This window comes from Pelodiscus sinensis, chromosome 14 (genome assembly GCF_049634645.1).
Source record: "Pelodiscus sinensis isolate JC-2024 chromosome 14, ASM4963464v1, whole genome shotgun sequence".
NCBI classification, from domain to species: domain Eukaryota; kingdom Metazoa; phylum Chordata; order Testudines; family Trionychidae; genus Pelodiscus; species Pelodiscus sinensis.
In genome coordinates, this window is record NC_134724.1 from 25,423,769 (window position 1) to 25,445,896 (window position 22,128).

Consider the following 22,128-nt stretch of genomic DNA (forward strand, 5'->3'; position numbering starts at 1 on the left):
CCTACCTAGTGTAACTGCTGATAATGTTCTTACTAATCCTTTAAATACCAGAAGCTTCATATCCAGAATTACCTTGAGTGACTCATACTCTAGTTCTGCGCCTCTCATTGGGGGCCTCTCCTCCTCCTAAGAGAAAACACAGACAAAAGTAAAAATAAATTCCATCTTTCATCTGTTACTAACAGGAGTCAAGGCAGAAAAAGGAAAATGTGCATTTTGCTGTCATGGTGGGAGTTAAAGCTATCCTTCCTGAGCACTGAATTATAGTGTGTTTAGCCCTATACCTCTGAGCATTTTGTGTGATGTGTTTACATTGCCTCGTTTCATCTACTTATTGTGATAATCATAGATAAATAAAATCAGGTGCAAATCAGTAAGTTATTTGAATACAGACAGAAAATCTATTCTAAATACTGAATGCAAAAAAGTTCAAGAAATCCATCAACAGAAAGGAACTGACAAACAGTTACCAAAATAGGATTCATATTTCTAGAAGTATTTCAAGAATGTAAATCAGAGGAAAGCCTAAAATATCCCCTAGGGCTGAACAATTGTAAACGATGGATCTGAATCCAGATTCAAACACTCTGGCTTGATTCTTCCTGTACGGTAAATACTGAAGAGAATGAGGAATTATTTAAATAGAGTATTAAGTGTCAGACCACTTAAAGCTAGAGTCACAATTTTCAAGGGGATTACCCTCAGCTTCCACTGAATTTAATAGTGGGTTCCTTGAGCAACTTTGAAAAAAATAGAATCAGTCCACTCCTCCCTTTTTGGTTTCATACCAAAAGTAGTTGGACCAATACAAAGATATTACCTCACCTATCTTGTCTTTCTAAGATCTGTCCACTTATTTTAAAGGCCACAACATGGATTTAAGAGCCCGAGTTTAGGTACTATGGCTTGTAACTTTTGGCCAAACAAAGTAAGAACTAATGAAATAGATGGTTTTATGGAAGCTGTTCGGCAGACAGCACTGTCTGTATGTTACTAGGTGGGAACAATCTGAGGGCTTCATGTGACTGCCTAGATGCAAGCTACCCTTGTCTTGGTGCGGAGAGCCTGTTCCTCCTTCCTGTCCAATTCATCCTGCAAGGATTGCTTTTCCTGCTCCAGCTCTGTAACCCGTTTCTGCAGCTTGAGGAACAGAGACATGTCCAGCGGTGGCTTTTTCTCACTTGGCTCCTGCTTGAGCAAGAATACAGCAGAGTCATGCAGTGTCATCATCCCACGTCAAGAGCAAAGGATATTGTGAGAAGAGAGGGGAGAAAGATTGGGGAAAAGAGAAACATAAGGAGCATACATACGTTATTTTATTCTGAGAGCTGCAAACTGGCACCCAAACTGTATCACTAACCTTCAAAAGGTGATTTTAAAAGGAATTGACTAGTATAATGGGTATCTATCCTAGAGCTTTAAAGGCAGAAAGAACTAGATACTAACTCTAAGTCATAAAGTCTAATTAATCATACCTCTTTTTCTTACTTGTTTGGAGGGGGGAAAGGAAAAAAGAAATAAGTTTGTGGTTAGACTCGCTGTGAAACAAACTAAGTACAGGCAAACTTCTAATTTTTTAAACTATTAGTGTTAGGTTCTTTAGTTAAAAGCAACGTGTTACATAATTTATTTACACCCACCATTAAGCAACTCAATAAACTGGGGTGAGAAATATAAGAGTTGCCAGAAGAAAATGATTAGGGTACATCCAGCAGTTTCTTGCCCTTTTTTCGTGTACTGGTTGGACCTCCTTGGTCTGGCATCCTCAGAACCTGATCAGTCCCAAAGGAGAGAATTTTCTAGACCAGGGGAGGTCCGGCCTCTGGCATGATTGTGAGGGGGGGAGGGGGGGGAAGAGCAGTTGGTGGAGCCCTGCAAATCTGTGGATATCTGCTTTATATTTGAGGGTATCTGCATCCACAGATGAGGATGCAGATATCCACGGGTCATTTTTGCGGATGCAGATACAAATTTTGCATCTAGAACCCTGATAATTTGCAGATATCCACTTTGTATGCATTGGTATCCACAGCTCATTTTTGCAATTACAGAAATTTTGTATCTGCACAGAGCTCTATAAATAAGGCTGCCAGCCAATGTGAGAAAAAACATTTGGCGCTCATGAGAAATGCTATTACATGCCTTTATACACGACGGTTTCCATCTATCCATAGAGATGAGGTATCACTATGCCAATGTCCTGCTAAGTAAAATACTTCATGACATGATGGGGTCTAAATTAGCTGTTACCACTAAACAAAGAGATTTTGGGGTCATTGTGGACAGTTCTCTGAAAACATCTGTTCAATGTCAAAAAAGGTAACAAAATGTTAGGAACCATTAGAAAAAAGGATAGATAATAAAACAGAAAACATTATGCCACTCTATAAACCCATGGTATGCCCACATGTTGAATACTTCATTGCAGTTCTGGGTAGGGATGTAAAAGGTTAACCGGTAAGCCTCACCCTTAATGGTGAGATCTGAATAATATTTTACGACACTGGTGCAACAGTTTAAGTCCGAGTAGTACTCAGCTATGATACTTGTAGCTACACTCCTATTTATTGGAAGGATAAGTAGCTATTATTGTGTGTCTCAACTTTTAAATATATAGTATAAAGATTGCTTTTCAGGCAACCTCGGGATATTTTTGAGTCCCCGTTATTGAGCATGCAACTGATTATACCTGTAAAAGTTGCCCAACAACCGTGTCACATGTATAAATCAGGCAGCTGTGACAGCAAATACATTATACTCCTTTAGGATATAATTTAGGGATGTAATTTACAGAAAATTAAAAATATATTTTTACTTAAACCTTTTTATGTAGAATTACATAGATACAATGATATACGGAGTCATTCATTTAAAAAATGGGATCCTGTGTACTAAAGCCTTAGATTCTTGATGTTAAAGTTTGCTAGTCACAAAGAAAAGATGGGCATAGATTTGCTAGTGATTAGTGAAAAGTACTGAAGTTTCTCTAACGTTACCTCCATTCTCAGTGGTAAGTCTTCTGCCTCCGTAATCTCAGAGCTAAATGTATATTCAGATTCATTGCTGCTGTGTGTGGAATCTGTTCTTTTGTGTCCAGGCTTGGGGATGCTCTGAAGTGCAAGTAAAATGAGTTAGTACCAGCATTATAGTCACCTGCCTGTAACTCAGTGGTTAGTTTCTAGTGCTCAGTTACTCTTCAGCAAACATAACTTAGAGAAAAGATTTGAGATTCCTGCTTCCTCTGTGTCACCTGAAGCCCAGGCATATGGGAGACATTCTGTACTCAATATTATGAGGACAGGTCAGCTTCTATGAGAACTGTAGGAGCAGAAGAAGTGAGCAGTAATGAATGGGAAGGAAAACATGTGTTTATAGGGAAGGAAGTGGCAGCCCAAGATTCAGAAGTGACAAAGACCCTCTGAAGTTTTGCATTCCACTCTGTAATTTCCTCCTTCTCCTGCTATATACACATAAACAACTTTAAAACTATTGCCCAATGGAAAGTGAGTAAACTTAGAATTACCGAATCTGAGAGGCTAGTAAAATGGGCAGAAGCATGTTTGAACACTCTGGTGTAAAAATGAGATCAATATTGATATAACTACAAGAGTAACAGTAAGGCTACGTCTAACACTGCGCAAGAGGGCACAATGTAGATGTAGCCTAAAGGTTTTAAAACCCCCACATAATATGAGATGCAAAGTCCTTCACAATCCACAAAAAATAGTTTAAAAATGTGTCAGAGCAGGGGATTTCATCCTCTTCTGAGCCCCCCGCCCCCACAACATACTATAAAAACCTCCAAGGCCCAGTAGGGAGCACTCAGGGCTCCTGGCTTTAATCACCAGGTGTGTGGGGGGACACCTCAACCCTTCAGTTGTAGGGGGGGCTTGGGTCCCTGTACTTTAGTAACTGAGTAGAAGGGGTGCTGGGCTCCAGGCAAGGATACTCAGGGTTTCTGACCAGCAGAGCTTCAGGGCTCTGGGTGGGGTAGGAGAGGAGCTGAGTTCTGCAGCCCCCTAAGAGAACTAGGGCTCAGGGTTTTATATCTGGAGGGAGCACCAGGGCTCAAGGCGCCCCAGGGTTCTGCTCCCAGTTGCACTCCCACACTTCAGCCTGGGAGCCCTGTGGCCCTTGAATCCAGCTTATGGGCCCCTAGTTGAGAACCACTGGGTTAGATGATGAAGTGTTTTGGTTGAGCAAAAGCAATCAGATTAAGAGCTAATGTTTAAGGGGCAAATTCTGTTGTGGCAAACAATTCCCATGTACACAGATTTGTGAACAAACTCTGCCCCGACGTTATTTCACCAAGTTTTGCTAAAACACTGTCCACAAACAGCACATCATTTTGACATCTCTTAAACCACTTACCACCATCAGATTCACCTCATCCTTGAGGTCGTCATAGCGCTCCTCTAAGCGGCTGAACTCATTCAGCAGATTCTGATACCTTAGCCTCTCGTCATTCAGATCTAGCTCCAGCTGTTTCGTTTCCTCAACAAACTTCTTCTCTAGCGTCTCTGTCACCAAACAGATGATACCAAAGGGTGAACAAGATGCGCCCTGGATAGTGGAGCTGACAGGACCGTCTGGCCTCTGGGCAATGTATGTGCATGCTGGGGAGGGGGGTGGCTCAGTGCTCCCGAAAGGGGCAGGGCCTCAGGCAGAAGGGAAAAGGCTGGGGGAGGCAGCCCCATCTCCTCCCCCTCCCTTAGCTGGTCCTCAGAGTGTGTGGGCACGGGGCTATGGAGTGTACCACCCCACGTGCCGTTTGTGATTCTAAAGGGCCCAAGCCTCCAGCCACCACTGTTGCCTCAGTAGGAGTGGTGGTAGCCAGGAGCTCAGGGGGGAGGGATAGCTCATTGGTTTGAGCATTGGCCTGCTAAACCCAGGGTTGTGAGTTCAATCCTTGTGACAGGGATTTGGGGCAAAAATGTATCAGGGATGGTACTTAGTCCTGCTGTGAAGGCAGGGGACTGGACTTGATGACCTTTCAAGGTCCCTTCCAGTTCTAGGAGATAGGTAATCTCCATTAATTTAATTTAAAGTGACAGCACTGTAAAGTGCCAGTATAGGCTTGGCCTTAACAGTCAGAAATAATTTAATTTAATTTCTTTTAAAATATAGTTTGGTCATTCTTAACACTCAAATTGTCAACTGTTGTATAGCATGTATGATCCTATAGTAGGACCTTCAAATTACATTCCAGAGGGAAATGTCGTTCTCAAACCACAGCACACTAGCCCAAGCTCAATATCAATGCCTGGATAGAGAGAGTCACTTTACAAAAGGAACAAACAAAGAATAAAAGAAATTGAATAGAACAAAACTGACCTGTTATCTCCTTGGCCTGATCATGGATGAGACGATTCAGCTCCTCTTTTTCCTTTTTCAGCAGCGTGTTTTGTTCTTTCAGTTCTGATACCAACTGTAAATGCAAGAGAAGGTTTGGCTGGGGAGAAGGGTTCCACTCACGGAAATCTGTTTAATTTGTGCACCTAAAGCTCAAAAGGGTCGAACTCCTCTGCATCCCTCTAGTAAGAGATCAAAAATTCCTGGTTTTAAACTGTCCTTCAGAGAGAAAAGATCAGTGAGCTAACCATGTCACCTTCACTTCTCAATTCACATCCCAATTGCACCCTCTCCCACATGCAGCCCACACTGAATTTTCAGGGAGAGGTGCCCAATGAATGTGAGAGCCCACAGTGCTTATACTATTTTTTTCCAGGAAACCCAGGTATGCCGTTTAAATTGCACTGCATCTAAAGATACATCAGTTCGAAAAAAATTCAATGATTCCGCCCTATGCCTGGCGTTGGTGTGATCCAAGAGCTTGACTACAGACAGAAGTTGTATTGCTTTATCCATAATGGTATAGCCCAAGTGGTTCACACCTTCTAGTGTGCAAATGGTTATACCAAAATAAAACACCTTTATACCAGCATGTCTGTATTCACAGTAGGAGCTGAGTTGCTATAACTGTATGGGTAATAAATGCTCCCCCTAACAGATATATTAATACCAATACAAAAACTGCATCTGCAGGCCAGGCCCTGTAGACATTTACTAGATCGCTCTACAGAAACTCTCTCTTTAACAAAGGACCCAAACATTTGAACACATTTAAATGGAAAATTATTTCTTTTGTTTTCTTTTTTTCAAGAAACATGCTTTTAGTTTGACAGAGGCTGAGCTCCTTGCAGATTTCCAAAAAAGGGCAGGTAAGGAAGGAAGAGATGTGGAGTCATTGAGGGGAGACATTCAGCTCGAGGGCAGATCAAATCGCTATGTTTCTAGTTGTGAGGAGTGCTCCAATCAGCAGGCTTTCTAATAGGGATGTAAGTGGTTAACCAATAAGCCTCACCCTGAGGGTATGTCTACACTACCCCGCTAGTTCGAACTAGGAGGGTAGTGGAGGCATACCGCAATTGCAAATGAAGCCCGGGATTTGAATTTCCCCGGGCTTCATTTGCATAAGTGGGGCGCTGCCATTTTTAAATCCCCGCTTGTTCGAATCCCGTGCCGCGGCGCCCCGCTTATGCAAATGAAGCCCGGGAAATTCAAATCCCGGGCTTCATTTGCAATTGCGGTATGCCTCCACTACCCTCCTAGTTCGAACTAGCGGGGTAGTGTAGACATACCCTAACTGAGTAAGACTTACCAGTTCTGGTTAACCAGCAGGGGCTGGAGCAGCTTCCCACACACCACAGGTAGGGGGCTACTCCAGCCCTGCAGGGGCTGCTCTGGCCAGCTGGCTGGAGCAGCCCCTGTCTGTGGTGGGCCTGGTCTGCCCCTTACCCCACCACAGGCAGGGACTACTCTGGCCAATTGGAGCAGCCCTTATCCATGGTGCCCTTCCCTGCTCCTCCCCTTTAATCAGTTAACTGGTTAAACATAGGGTATATCTACACTGCAAGCTGATTTTGGAAAAAGCTATTCTGGAAGATATCTTCTGGAATAGCTTACTTCAAAATAAAGCATCCACAGTACAGGAAAGCCTCAAAATTAGTCTGAGGCAGGTTCCCCTAATGTGGATGCATCTTCTTGATTTAGAACCCCAGGAGGCACGGGGTGGGAGAACAACTTAGAATGGCTCTGGAGAGGGGCTATTTCAACATAGCAGCAGTGGAGCATCCACACACACCCTCTTGTGAAATAACTTTTTCAGAAGAGGTGTTATTCCTCGTGGAATGAGATTTACCAATGCTGGAAAAAGCCCTCTGTTATTCTGATTTTCTTTCAAAGTAACGCAATTGCTATGTGGACGCTAGTACTGTTTTTCCAGAATAACGACCATTATTCTGGAATAACAGTGTACTGTTGATGCACCCATAATGTTTAACTGGTTAGCCAATGAAACAGGATTTTACACCCTTACTTTCTAGACTACTCCACATGCTATACTCAACCTGAGAATAACAAAAGAAAAAGGATCGTTTTAATAGCTGTGCATCTTTAAGATCTCAGGAACAGCCAACCAATGGGGCTTTTGGAGACAGACCATTTCTAAAACTTAGGTATTTAGGAGGTAAGAAGTTCCCACCTGTTCTGTTTCTTGTTTGTATCTGTTTGACCATTCCTCAATTGTTATCTTCTCAGACTGAGTTTGGTGCAGCTCCTTTCGAAGCTTGGCGATCTCCTCTTGGAGTACGAGAACACGGTTGGTGGCATTCTTGGCCTCCTCCTCACTCATGCGAAGCCTTTCCACATCACTCCGCAATTTCTCGGTCTCCGTGGTGTATGTGGTTTCCAAGCTAGTTAGTTTCTCCAGTAGGGATTTGTAGTCTTTGTTCTGTGCAAAACACAATGCAGACATACCAACATTCAGCATAGTTTTGGGGTTTGTTGTAATGGGAACTTTAGTGCTGGTGAAAGGTGCTATATTGTCAGACTGAATCACTCTCTTTATCCAGAGAACACTTGATGCTTGGGTCAGAACGATAGCAGCTTCCAAACCTTCATGTACCATGTTAAAATCAGACAAAGCCCATGCATGTCCAGCAACATACTTATTTTCCATTAAACACTGTGGAGGAAAAAAGTATGGAAATGGTATGGAATAGTACTTTATCTAATGATTCACACCTATACGGATCCACTCTCCCCTCTGTGGAAAGGGATATTTCTCCTGACTAAAGAAAACTGATTCCTTTTGAGGACAAATTCCATTTCCAATAATCACTGTGTTTTTCCAAGGATTACTCATAGTTCAAATAGAGAGGCAGGTGATGTGATCATTCACTCTTGGGGCATTTTACCTGCTCATCAATTTTACGCTGCAGTTGCATGATCTTGTTCTCCATCCCAATATTGAGTTTCTTGTAGCGTTCCACAGAGCGCGCCTCTATCTTCAACTTCTTTAGCTCCCTCCTGGCAATCATACGCCTGATGCAGCATTGCAGGTAAACGATTGCCCTCAAGCTCCGATGGTAGTGCACACGAGCCAGCCAGCCCCGCACACGCTTCTGAATAATAATGGCTTTATGCTCTCGAAGCATCTGGGTTTAAAAACAAGAACATTAGATGAAAAAGCCACACACTTTATTCATAGAAAACTAACATTCTGTAAGGAGAGATACGTAGGTTATAACTAGAGACACATCTGTTTGAACAGAGAAACTGCCAGTGAAGGGCAGCAGGAGAGGACCAGGGAATCAGTATAAATAAATAAAATACATACATAAACCTAAGGAGCAAGAGAAGATAGGGAAAGAAATGACAGAAAGCTAAAATGAAGGGAAAGAAATGGAAGGAAGGAACTGGAGACATTTATACTGATGCAAGATCCCTGTTAGTCACAGGGCTATAGAATACTTATGGAAAAAATTACAAATCCATCCCTGGAATTCTAGGGATGAACAGAATTTGCATGTAGTATACCCTTTCTTATGAGGTCTTTGAAGTCACTGGTACATGGACAGATGGACAAATATTGTTTACTCTCACCACAAATCTTCCATATATACACACACACAAATGTACCTCCTCTGCATTACAACAGTTGGTGTAACTTAGGAAGCTGAATTCTAATTTCTATTTGCACCCCCCTGCTTTTTATAAGTTATTCCCAGCTTGTAGAAATTTTTTAAAATGTTTTTCCATGCTTACTATTTGGCTAAAGATCAAACAAAAATCGGTGCAGATTTTCTGAGTTCTGCAAACATTAAGAAATGTTTTCCTTCCCATTTATCCCAGTCAGAAATTTTGCCCCAGAACAGAACAAATGAGAGTGAAAATTTCAAAACATGGCTTGACAATCTTTAAAAATATGTTTTAAAAGTGCAGGTTTTCAGAAAAATGGTTCACAATTTAAGTTATCAATGTTTTACCAGCAATCTTGCACATTCAAACTAATTTTCTATTTACTTTTTGGACAGCTGATTTAAGAACACTTCAGTGATTTCCAAGAAGGTCCGCAATCTCACAAGATCAGTGTTTAGCTCCTGGGATGTTCCCACGGGTAACATGACTGTAGTCCTTCTAGGGCTTTAAAAACTATTGAATTCTACTGGTAAAACTAACAGAAACTTTTAACCTCTGCAAGCTGAATACTTTTTGTTTTTAAGGAGTTAAAACTGATTGCAGTCTGATGCCACTTTCAGGCTTTCACGCTCCTCCCGCCTCCGCCAGATGCGAGGCAGGGGAGGAACGTCTCAAGTGGCCTTCTGTCCGAGAAATACAAAAAATTCCGGACATTTTATATGTCCAGTATTTTCTGGTTTGTTTGTTTGGGTTTTTTTTACCAGACAGAAGCCGCAAATACCGGGCCAATACCGGACACATGGTAACCCTAATTTGAATGTTGTTTTGCATGACCAGGGTATACTATGATATGTAAAATACAATTCCATTTTCATCTTATCTAACCTAAAAAAAGTAAGCCATATAAAAAACCCTTCCTAAAGTGCAATGTGTGTGTCATACATTATAGATATCAGATGTGGATCAAAATGGTCTGTAAGGAGAGTTTTTCAATTAATCGCAGTTTTTAAAAATTTAGTAGGATAACTACACAATCTCAGGACTGCAAACAACACCTCTGCTTCATTCTGCAGGATCATTTACTAAAATTCCTCCTTCATATCAGAGCATCTGTCTTACATTTATCATTTGTTCAATCTGTGAAGCCAGAATTTTATAAAACATAATTTCTAATTGTGATTACTAAGGAGAAGAATTAACTATAATTGCAGAACCATCCTTAGATAGTTAGGCTTGACTGGCCCTTATGGTGATTTCAGAACTAAGTTGCTATGTCTAGTACAAGGGAATGTGACAGGTTTATAAAATGTTGCTGTTCTGTAGAAAAGGAAATGTATATAACAGTCACTCAGCCAATTTCAGGGATCTAGAATGGCTGACTTATCTGTTCTGCATATCCTAGGGATGCTTTTAGCCTATATGTTGATGTGATGTGCGTGTTTTATCAAGAAGTTCATTACTTTCTGAAGTTAACGTATAGTTGAAAAATATCTATCAAGCTATTAAAAGGCTTAATGTTTTAATATTCTTATATATGCTGGTGGTAAAAAACCTGGATTACAGTGCTCAGAATGCTAGCAGAAACAAATAGGTACAAATAAAACAAGGTTCACGATAAAGCAAATAAGACGTGTAACATGGCTGAGTGCAGTGGGAGAAATCTTACTTTCCTGGCATTTCTGGCTATTTTCACAACCTTCACATTAATGTTATGTTAGATCAGAAGTGGGCAAGACAGCCTCCGCGGGCTGGATCCAGCCCACTAAGCTGGTTGATCCGGCCCACAGCATCCCTGCCGCTCCTCCACCCCCGGCCAATTGAGACCTGGGGACGGGGGAGTGCTCGACGTCTCCTCCCCCAACAGAGGCACACAGCACCATAGGGAACCTCCAGCTGTTGAAAACAGCTGGTGGCTCTCTCTAGGTATTGCACACCCATTGCAGGGTGGGGGTGCAGGGCAAAGACTTCATGTGCTCGCCTGCCCCCGGACCCTAATTGGCCTGGGGGTAGGGGAAGCACGCACGCAAAGGCTCCTCCCACCGTCAAGGGCATGCGGTGTCTAGAGGGAACTGCTAGCTGTTCAAAACAGCTGGCAGTTCTCTCTAGGCATCACGGTGGCGGGGAGCAGACTTCACATGCTCCCCCACTCCACACCAATCAGGATCTGTGGGCAGGGGAGCAAAGGAAATCTTCTGGCCCTTTCGGGGCAGCCTGGGGGCAATTCAGAAATTTGTGAAGTAGCCCCCAAAATTATTGCTCTCTCCTATATTAGATGGATATGCTACGTGTGTGTGTGTGTGTGTGTGTGTGTGTGTGTGTGTGTGTGTGTATGGGTGTCTACATTTGCACACAAGTACGTATGCTCCCTCATACATTTTCTCTTTAGTACAGATCTAAAAATGTCAAGAAATTTCTACAGCCCAATTCTTTTGATCAATATAAGGCAAGCATTTCAAACACAAGCACTGGTAGAGTTTTGTGTTATACCATTTACATCTACTAACTTGAGAATAAGTTCAACTCTGTAGGAAACTTTTCAGTAAATGATGAGCTGACCTTCAAAAAATTCAACGCAAAACAATCTTTATGGGTAGAACTGCTGTGCAAAATGTTGTCTAACTCATAAAATGCCACTGTAATAATAATTCTGCTTCCAGCCCTCTCATGTTTAAAAGCAAAGCCTAATTTCTAAAATGAGGGCAGTTAATTTGCCATTAAACATATCATCATAATTAGGATAAAATTCGGTCACTCTCCCACACAACTGAGACCAGGACAAATAAATGAAAAAAGGGGAAGAAAAAAAGAAAACTAAGGCTTTAATCTTATAGTCTATCAGAGAACGGATCACTAACATCAAAATTAGCATCCTGAATTATCTTTTCGAGTTTGATAGAATCATAAATGATAAATTAAGAAGAGCTACTAAATCACGGGGCCCATGTGTGCATGCAAAATTAAGCTGGACTCATAATGACTGGTTGTGTGATCATTGTAGCCTATTATTCATATTTGCAGGTTAGAGGTGTGAAAGATTAACCGGTGAGGCTCACTGGTTCTGGTTAACTAGTGGGGGATAAAGCAATTCCCGACCCATCATAGGTAGGGCACTGGCCCAGTGTGCAGAGCAGCCTCTGTCAATGGCAGGCCTGGTGCCCTGCAGAAAGGGGCTTCTCCAGCTGGCCTGGAGAAGTCTCTGTCCATGGTGGGTCCAGGTGCCCCACAGGAAGGGGCAGGGCCACTCCTGCCCAGCTCAGCTGGAATGGTCACCCCCTTTAATTGGTTAATTGGTTAAACAATATGTTTAACCGGTGAACCAATTAAACAGGATTTTACATCCTTATTGCAGATACTTTGAGTGCATGCAGTGGCACAGAGTGTGTGCACTAAGGTATGACAATTTGTAAACAAACATTTAAGAGTACCATGGAAACACTACAGTAGGGGTTAGTCTGGAGGTGCCTGGAAATACAGCAATAGTGAAACTCTGGGTCTTCTTACCCTTTGGTATTGGTTCCTGGCCATGTACCCTCGTAAAAGTGACTGAAGCATAACAGTGGCAGCTTGCATGAGACGGTATCTTTTGCGAACCACACACATGCGCTGGAACTTCTGAATTATGATGGCAGCCCTGGTTCTTCTCAAGAACTTGGCATAGCTGACAAAGAAAAATGGTGGAAATGGAATTTACATGCATTATTTATAACCCCCAAATAACATTTTCCCAGTCTTCTGACTTTATCCTGTTTCTTAAGAGCTATGTTTTCTACATATTCTGCTCTAGATTACCTACAGTACCAACAATGGTAAAGTGTTTGTTTACTACTATAACTACACAGCAGCACGGGAAAAATTAAAAAAATTAACCCTTAGAGCCTTATGTAGTGATTACTCGCCTTCAGAAAATTGCACTGGGAAAAACTGATCCACTCTTCTCATTTTCTGATCATCTTCCCTCATTTTTTAAAGCGGCTTCCATCAATAAGCCTTCCCTAATTCATTCCCCAACAGAAACAGGTCCATCCTCAATTCTTATTCCTCCAGCATCCCAACTTCATTCCTTTCCTTTTCACTCCCACCTCACCTCTGCTATCTGCCTGCTTCTCTGCTCCAGCTGGTTCCCTCCCTACCCACATCTGCCATTTGCTCCCAGATAGCCTCTCTCTTCTTTGCTGCATCCTGGACTGAAGGGGTAGGTTCTCCACTAGTGGAGAGAGAGAGAACACATTAGGAGGGCAGTGGAAGTTGAGGGCAGTGGGAAGTTAACAACGTGTCATGGCAGGAAGAGGGCAAGTCAGGATTTAGTCTAAGCAAAAGTCCTGCCTCACCCCACCTACGGGCTGTCCTCCTCACTCTACTTTTCCTCTACTTCAACAAACATAGGCTGCTGTGAGGTGTTAGCCAGCTGGGAAATAGCTACTTCTTTCTGGAGGTCAAAACAAGCAGGTACTGCTCTTATAAAAATGCACATTCTTGTCCACTTTCTTCACTACACTGAAAAAGTCAGTCCTGCTGATCAGCACAGGAAGGAGACAGAAGATGCTCTCACAGTTAAATGACCTAGTTAAAGGAATGTGAACTGACGTAAGAGCAAGTTTCTTCAAGTGTGCTACTTACCATCGAGCCTGGTACCCTCGGACATATCTCTGAATGGTGATGGCTGCTTTCCTCATGCGCAGGTACTTCTTCCGCATCAGCCATCCTCGGATCGTCTTCTGGATGCGGATGCAAGCAGCTCTCAGCTTATCTGCTCTTATTTTTTCCAGATAGGCTACTTGACCAGCCCGAAAAAATATTTTTGTTTTACCAAACTGATACTTATCCTGGTCCTATTTTCAGAGGAAATATATGATCAGTAACAGAATTAAACAACAGTGGATTAAAAAAAAAGACACAAAGGCTGTCAGTGAACACACAAAGGCTTTTTCTGTGTAAAGCAGACTCAGTAAAGAGATAAAACTCACCATTTAGAATTTCAGCTAAATCTGTACCTACATTAACTAAGGAAGCAGGATTTTTTTTACCTCTATTATGTTCTGTGCATAAATTTTTTGGAGTTAACAGGATTAGGGAAGTGGTGGAATCTTAAGCAACGTGAGGGTTGATTATAACTTTTCTCTATCATGAGATATTATCTGAACCAGAAAAAAAGTTATCTTTTTAAATGTTTCAAAGAACCGAAGACTGATATTTCTTCTGCCAAACATGGCTTATATTTAAGGTGCTTTTGGTTTTTATTGAAAAATCCCTAGGTTTAACAAAAGCTAATATTTTCTCTTTTCAAAAAACTGATTTTTACCCAAACTTTGGACCACTCAGGTACATGAAAATACTGATTATATTGAGAAAAATCAATACATTAGAGAGACTGGTATGTTAATAAGTTAGTCTACGAGTAAATGTGGCCATGTCTACACTACAGATAAGATTGAAGCCATCGCAATCAATCTTCCAGGGTTCGAATTAGAGGGTCTAGTGAAGACACACTAAACTGAACTGAGCAAGCACTCACGCCGGTACCCGGTAGTCCTGATTCTACGAGGAGTATGCTCCCTTCGACTTCCCACAGTGTGGACAGCGCCAAAATTCGAGGTAAGATACTTCAACATAAGCTATGCAATTAACATAGCTGAAGGTGCATATCTTGATTCAAACTTATCTCCTAGTGTAGACTAGGCCTATGAGACTAAAGGTAATTTGGAATACACAACATATACACATACGCAGGTATGTGTAATACAATTAATGTACAGCTCCCAAAATAAACCACAACTTAAGAACCCATTGCTTTTAACTTTTAATACTCTTAACTTTCTCTATTTGTTACTTTCTTCTGTCCTCCCAGCCCTCAATATTAAACTCAGTATTTATCCATAAAACTAGAAAATTAATTTTTAAAATGATTTTATCCATTTTCCAAATATTTGTAATAAACACTAATACAGAAGCCAAACCCAAAGGCCTTTGTTTAAAAGTCAGTATTTGAAATGAGAATTAAAATAACTACTTTTAAACTGATATCTGACCTTCCTCAACAGTCAGTCTTAAGCTACATTAGGGTACGTCTACACTACAACGTTAATTTGAACTAACTTAGTTCGAATTAGTTAATTCGAACTAAGCTAATTCGAACTAACGGATCCAGACTAAAAAACTAGTTCGAATTAGCGTTTTGCTAATTCGAACTAGCATGTCCACATTAAGTGGACCCTGAACCAGGCTTAAGGATGGCTGGAAGCAGTGCTGGCAGGGCATCAGAGGAGGACTTAGAGCGTGGAGATGCTGTCTCAGGCTAGCCGAGGGCTGTGCTTAAAGGGTCCCGACCCCCACCCCGGACAGACAGTTCTCAGGGGTGTCCCGCTTGCAAAGTAGTCCTGGCTTGGATTGCCCGGAGTACCCACACTGGGCACATCACAGCACTCGGCCATCAGACCGGCTGCACTTGCCGCAGGCTGCCATCTGGGGAGAGGGGGCAACTGGGGGGCTGCAGGAGAGCTTCCACCCCCAGAAGCCCGCAGAGCCAGCCCAGTCCTCCCCATCGGGGGCGTGTACCCCATTCCTCCCTCACCTCCTTCCACTTACCCTTCCCTAGCCCCTCTTCTTGATGTACAAAATAAAGGACAATTGTGTTAAAAAATGGAATCTGTCTTTATTGAACAAAACTGGGGGAGACTGGGAAAAGGAGGTGGGAGAGGAGAAGAAAGAGGGTGGGAGAGGGGAGGGCAACTAAAATGATCAGGGGTTGGGAACAGGTCCCATATGAAGAGAGGCTAAAGAGACTGGGACTTTTCAGCTTAGAAAAGAGGAGACGGAGGGGGGACAGGATAGAGGTCTCTAAAATCAGGAGTTGGGTGGAGAGGGTGCATACAGAAAAGTTCTTCATTAGTTCCCATAAAGAAGGACTAGAGGACACCAAAGGAAAGGAATGGGTAGCAGGCTTCAAACTAGTAACAGAAAGTTGTTCTTCACAAAGCAAAGAGTCAACCTGTGGAACTCCTTGCTGCAGGAGGCTGTGAAGGCTACAACTAGAACAGAGTTTAAAGGGAAGTGAGATCAAGTCATGGAGGTTGGGTCCATGGAGTGGTATTAGCCAGGGGGTAGGAGTGGTGTCCCTGCCCAAGGTTTGTGGAAGGCTGGAGAGGGATGGCACGAGACAAATGGCTTGGTCACTGTCTTCGGTCCCTAGGGTGGGCCGCTGTCGGCAGACAGGCTACTGGGCTAGATGGACTTTGGTCTGACCCAGGACGGCCATTGTAAGCTCAGGGCTCAGGGTCGGGGGTCTCAGTGGACCACCTTGATTTTCATGCACACCTGCTCCTGGGTGGCCAGGCTGGCAGCTCTCCTGCCCTAGCCAGCCACTTTCCTGTGCCTAGTGCAGAGGTCGTGGATGAGGTCCACGATGTCCGCACTAGCCCAGGCGGGTGCCCCCCTCTTGCGGTCCCGGGCAAGCTCCCGGGAGCCGCCAGCCTGGTCCCGGGAAGAGGGGAAGGGCTGGGGGGCATCAGGTGGGTGGCTCAATCTGTGCCAGGTGCAGGGTCTGCTGGCTAGGTGCTGGCAGGTTTGCACCTGGCACGGGCACCGTAGCTAGCCCGTGCCTCTTTAAGGGGTTCGGGGCCGGGAGGGGGGCAGACGAGTTTCCCTGTTGTTGGCCAGAGTGGCCACCAGGGAAAGCTGGGGAGGGCTAGCCTCCCACTAGTTCGAATTAAGGGGCTACACACCCCTTAATTCGAACTAGCTAGTTCGAACTAGGCTTAAGCCTCGTAAAATGAGGTTTTCCTAGTTCGAACTAAGCGCTCCGCTAGTTCGAATTAAATTTGAACTAGCGGAGCGCTAGTGTAGCGCCTATTAAAGTTAGTTCGAACTAACATCTGTTAGTTCGAACTAACTTTGTAGTGTAGACATAACCTTACATAGTACAAGTGTTTTACTCTTCCTCAGTTATACCCTGCACTGAGCCATAATTAACCACCTCATGGTCGAGAAGTAAATGGGATCCTTTTTTGGAGCCTTTCTGTGCTGCACATTAACCCTTAGTATACTGGCTACTCCTGAGGAACCACTGTAATGACTTGCCTAACTCCAATGATTTTGTTGGCTTTATACCCAGGGCTGTGTCCAGACTCCATGCCTCCGTCGACGGAGGCATGTAGATTAGCCAGATCGGAAGAGGGAAATGAAGCCGCGATTAAAATAATCGCGGCTTCATTTAAATTTAAATGGCTGCCCCGATCTGCCGATCAGCTGTTTGTCGGCAGATCGGGAGAGTCTGGACGCGATGCCCCGACAAAGAAGCCTTTCTTCATCGACACAGGTAAACCTGGTTTCACGAGGCTTACCTGTGTCGATGAAGAAAGGCTTCTTTGTCGGGGCATCGCGTCCAGACTCTCCCGATCTGCCGACAAACAGCTGATCGGCAGATCGGGGCAGCCATTTAAATTTAAATGAAGCCGCGATTATTTTAATCGCGGCTTCATTTCCCTCTTCCGATCTGGCTAATCTACATGCCTCCGTCGACGGAGGCATGGAGTCTGGACACACCCCAGGTGACTTACACAACAGTTGATTCTTAAATGTTAAGGAAGGGGAACCAGCAGTCAGTACTGTGCTAGAGGAGGCGGAGCTGCTCACCCTTGGGAGCAAATGCTGAGTCACTATTCTTAGTTCTGTCTTTCCTGTACCAGAAAGTCTCCTCCTCCTGTTGCTTATTTTCACCACAGTTCCCCTAGGTTGGAAACTCCCAGTATGCAAGAGGCATTTGCACAGAGCATCTCTGTGTAGGAAGGCATGGGCAGGGAAACAGCTGGGAGGTGGTAGGACAGTGGCCAAGTCTCACAGTGCTAAGGAATTAAGGAATCATAGAACAAGAGTGGAAGGGAACTTGAGAGGTCATCTAGTCCAGTGGTATGCAACCTTTTTTCATTCACGCCCCCTCCCCTTTAATTGTTGGGCTGCGGCTGCTCTCCTGCCACTGCCCCCACCCCATGTGCATCAAACACTGAGCTGAGAAGCTAGGAAAAGCAGCCATTCGGATCCAAGTGCTGCGAAGTTGTGCACCGTTGTGCACCGTTGATCTAGTCCAGCCTTCTACCCTCAAGGCAAGACTAAGTATTATCTAGACTGGAAGTGGGCAATAATTTTCACAGGTAATTTTCAAAGAATGTTTAAAATGATCATGGGTTGCATTTTCCTATTACCTTACTGTGATAGTTTGGGTGAGTTTGGGTGCAGAAGGGGGGCTGTGGCTTGGGGCAGTGGTGCAGAAGGGATGCAGAATCTGGAAGGAAGCTTAGGTCCAGGAGGCGGTTCTGAGCTGAGCCAAGGAGTGCAGACTTTGGCCCTGGACAGGAGGTGCTTACCATAGGTAGCCCCACGCCACTCAAAGTGGGCTGCAGCTGGGGAAATACGTCTGCGTGCCCCTTGGGAGCAGGGGAGCAGCAAGTTTCTGCAAGTTTCTGCATGCAGCCTGCACCAAAAAGCACCACCCCTGCAACTCTCATTGGCCAGTTTCTGGCCAATAGAAGTTGGGAGGGTGATGCTAGGGCAGAGGCAGCAGGTGGAGATTCACTGCCTCCCTCCTACCAAGGGGCATGAAGAGACACGCTTGCTAACAGCAGCTAGCTGTTTCCGGGAGCAGTGTGGCTGGGGCCGCAGCAGGCAGGCAGCCTGCCTGATCACCCCACTGCACTACAGGACTAAGCAGCTCAGAGGAAAACGTTTGGCGGGTGGCATTTTGCTCACCCTTGATCTAGATTATCTAGACAGGTGTTTGTCTAACCTCTTCTTCAAAATCTCCAATGATGGAGATTCCACAGCCTTCCTAGGCAATTTATTCCAGTACTTAACTAGGAAGTTTTTCCTAATGTCCAATCTGAAGCAACCTTGCTGCAATTTAAGCCAATCATTGCTTCTTATCCTATCCTCAGAGGTTAAGGAGAACAACTTTTCTCCCTTGTTCCTTGTAACATTATGTACATGAAAATTGTAAAGGAGGTGGATGGGTTTTTGCTTGGAACAGCAAAGCGAGACTCCTCTATATTGGAGCTCGCAGGACAATTATACCTTCAAAGTTAATACAATTTACTATTAAAATAAATGAGGCACTCCCTCCATTCACCAGGCTGCAAATCTTATCTTTCTAGCTTCTGCTGTATTGGAGAATCAAACTTCATCCCACACAGCAACACCGGAGTGACTTGCACTCATTGAGGCAAAATCCCATTTTTATTTGAATTGTTGATCCTTAATAGCAGCCAAGACCCAATGCTTCTAAAACAGAAATTCTCTAACTATGGGTCGGGACCCCTTGTGAATGGGGTCGCCAGGGTTGGCTTAGATTTGCTGAGGCCTAGAGTGGAAGCCCGAGACCTTCAGCCCTAAGTGGCAGGACTCAGGTCATAAGCCCACAGCCTGGAGCTGAAGCCCTTTTGCTTTGATTCAGACTTTGGCCCCCTCACTTGGGGCTCGGATGGGCTCAGGCTTCCATTCCTCCTCTTGGGGACATAAGTGGTTCTTGTTGTCAGAAGGGCGACATGGTGAAATGAAGCTGGAGAACCCTGGTTCTAAAACTTGAACAACAACAAAAAAAAGGGCGAACATCATCCAACCAGCAAACAATATAACACTTAGGAGAGACTATGATTTCCCTATATTAGTGCTGGCTGCTGTATGAAAATACTATCACCTAATAGTAATATTTTACTATTTTCAAATTTGTATGGGAGAAGCAACACATTTTTAAAAACTATCAGTGTAGTTCAGGATTCCAATTAATATTTATAGATTTAAAAAGCAACAATTCTACTACCAAAATCAACTTCTCCAACACATTTTTGCAGGTCTGTTTTCTGTCACTAAGGACATCTTTTTGCTTCATTAAGACACGGTAGCGGCTGAAGAATTCCTGATAGGTCCACCTGTACGAAGAAACAGGAAGGGTGTTAACTGTACAATTGAAACCTTTCTCAATGAAAATGCCTCTTCTAATAACAATCCAAAAACCAAATCCCCCCCCTACCGTGAGGGGAAGCCAGCTGCACTGATCCGGATAGTTTCCAGAACTCCACAAGCTCTGAGCTGCTGAACTGCCCGCTTTTCATCAAACCTACATAAGAAAACCAAATATGTCAAATGGCTGACTTTCTAAGCAAAGGTGTAGGCAAATTTTAAATGAGAATATAAGGCCACATCTCCATTTACCAGAGAATCGACACTGTGGCAATAGAGCTTCTGGGGTTCCATTTAGCGGGTCTAGTAAAGACCTGCTAAATTGAATGCAGAGTGTCCCCATTGGCGTCAGTACTCCTCATTGCCACAAGGAGCAATGGAAGTTGACGGGAGCCTTTCTCCCATCAACCTCCCACTGTGGAGACAGAAAGCTTGGCTTAAGGTACGTCAACTCTGACCACGTAAATAATGTAGCTCGAGTTGCGTACCTTAAGATGACCTTCTCCACACGGTGTAGACTAGCCTAATTTTAGAATGGTGACAACATTAAGAATGTGAATAATTAGATTTCAATCAAAGAAGCTGTCATTAGCACAAATTGTTTGTAAGTGCAAGCTTTGACTCAAATTCAAAATGGAAAATCATGAAAAAGTGGGAATCGTCAGACAGCATAAAGGAGAAATACAAAGCTGTCTCCTAGCAATTTTCTCTCTATTATATCCTATAATTATGTGTATCCCAATGTTTTCATGATGCACTATTCTACTGCTGAATGATGTTTATTAAGTTCTCAGAGACCATTTTTGAATCCCGACTTACGTGAATGGAAACTTGAAGTCATTGGGCTTAATACAACGCACGTAATGTGGAGTTGTAGCATTAAGGGTTTCCATCAGTAGATGAAGAGAGTTCCGAAACTGTAAAAAAAGAAATCAGAATTCGATGAAACTCAGTCCTATTTGAAATTATCTTAAAACAGGACATTTTTATTTGACAAGACAGGTTGTTTCGAAATATCCAACATAAAGCCAAATTTCAGTAAAGAAGTCTGGTTATGTGCTGCCCCAGTGTGTGCATCTATACTATAAATTCTGTTGATTCTTGGAAACAATTTATATACACTGCTACAGTCTTATAGAATCAACAGCAATTGTATCGCCATTCAATACACAAATTCTTGAGTTGCCTATGACAAATGCAGCCACACAAGTGGCAGGAGTTGAAGGGTTGAATTTTGAATCTCTGACTCCATTCTATTTTCTGTGCAAAGATGAACCTAAATGTGAGGTTAAATACTAAAAATATAATACATTCTGTATCAAACCTTTACACTGGCCGCATACATTCTAGCACCCAGATTTGCATGCTGTCTCTGAAATCAGCAACAACCTGAACAGGCATGTTAAAATAGCACAAAACTCACTTTTGTTCAGCTGGTGTAAAACCAGTCCAGATGAAACAGCTGTAAAACAGATCATTCCAGGAGGAAAGATAAGTAGCCACTGAAAGGTGGTTGGTTACTATTCACTCTTTTGGATGTATGCCAACCTGTTGTTTCACAGCTTTTGCAATATTAGGGACTTGTAGAATCCAACACTAATCCACGATTCCCAAGAAACACAGTGGCTTTGAATGCTTTGGATCTTCTCTGGCTGGCCACAAGGGGTGCAGCTCTGCTTTTTTAATAAGGACCTTGTCACAGATCCCCATCCTTATGTAGGCACCATATACCAATACTAAGCTTATCACTTGGTGTGTGATACACCTGAAAGCTAGACAACAGGAATGTGCTTTACCTGGAATTATTCCTGGAAGTCACTCAGATGTTTCATCCAGTGCAGAATGTGGCTATTCATTGAGTAGTGGAGGCTTACGAGGATGTACACTAAGGCTCCAAATCAGCTGTGGCCAACCTGCAGCTCGCAAGCCGCATGCGGCTCTTCCCCCCCAGGGTGTGGCTTGCGAAGCCCCCCACCCCTCCACCCCATAGCTTGTAAAGCCGCCTCCACATCCCCAAAAATGGCCCTCTCCTCCAGGTAGGGTTGCTAGATGGTTTAAACAAAAATACTGAAATCCCCACCCCCTCCCCCCAAAAAAACCACCAGGGAAAAATTCTGTTGAGAAAAAAAAGGAGAAGACCAAAGTTATTGAGGGGAAAAAAGGACCCTGAAAGTTAAGCAAAACAAATTTTTTTTTAAGTAA

The 22,128-nt window shown here is 43.4% G+C and overlaps 1 protein-coding gene across 9 annotated transcripts in view; it reads right to left on the reverse strand.

Annotated features, from left to right (window-relative positions):
- The window catches only part of MYO5A (myosin VA), a 187,012-nt gene that overhangs the window by 37,295 nt on the left and 127,589 nt on the right, over nucleotides 1–22,128 (reverse strand). For 5 of the 9 annotated variants that reach the window (XM_075897261.1, XM_075897259.1, XM_075897265.1 and 2 more), the window contains exons 16-27: nucleotides 20,746–20,843; nucleotides 19,997–20,083; nucleotides 19,787–19,895; nucleotides 13,600–13,811; nucleotides 12,484–12,640; nucleotides 8,259–8,498; nucleotides 7,544–7,792; nucleotides 5,335–5,428; nucleotides 4,372–4,520; nucleotides 2,997–3,110; nucleotides 1,045–1,191; nucleotides 73–126 (exon numbers count right to left, since the gene is read on the reverse strand). In XM_075897261.1, coding sequence (XP_075753376.1) covers nucleotides 73–126; nucleotides 1,045–1,191; nucleotides 2,997–3,110; nucleotides 4,372–4,520; nucleotides 5,335–5,428; nucleotides 7,544–7,792; nucleotides 8,259–8,498; nucleotides 12,484–12,640; nucleotides 13,600–13,811; nucleotides 19,787–19,895; nucleotides 19,997–20,083; nucleotides 20,746–20,843 — 1,710 coding nt within the window. The remainder of the gene's footprint in view (nucleotides 1–72; nucleotides 127–1,044; nucleotides 1,192–2,996; nucleotides 3,111–4,371; nucleotides 4,521–5,334; nucleotides 5,429–7,543; nucleotides 7,793–8,258; nucleotides 8,499–12,483; nucleotides 12,641–13,599; nucleotides 13,812–19,786; nucleotides 19,896–19,996; nucleotides 20,084–20,745; nucleotides 20,844–22,128) is intronic. The other 4 variants (XM_075897267.1, XM_075897263.1, XM_075897260.1 and 1 more) reach the window with 1 other exon arrangement.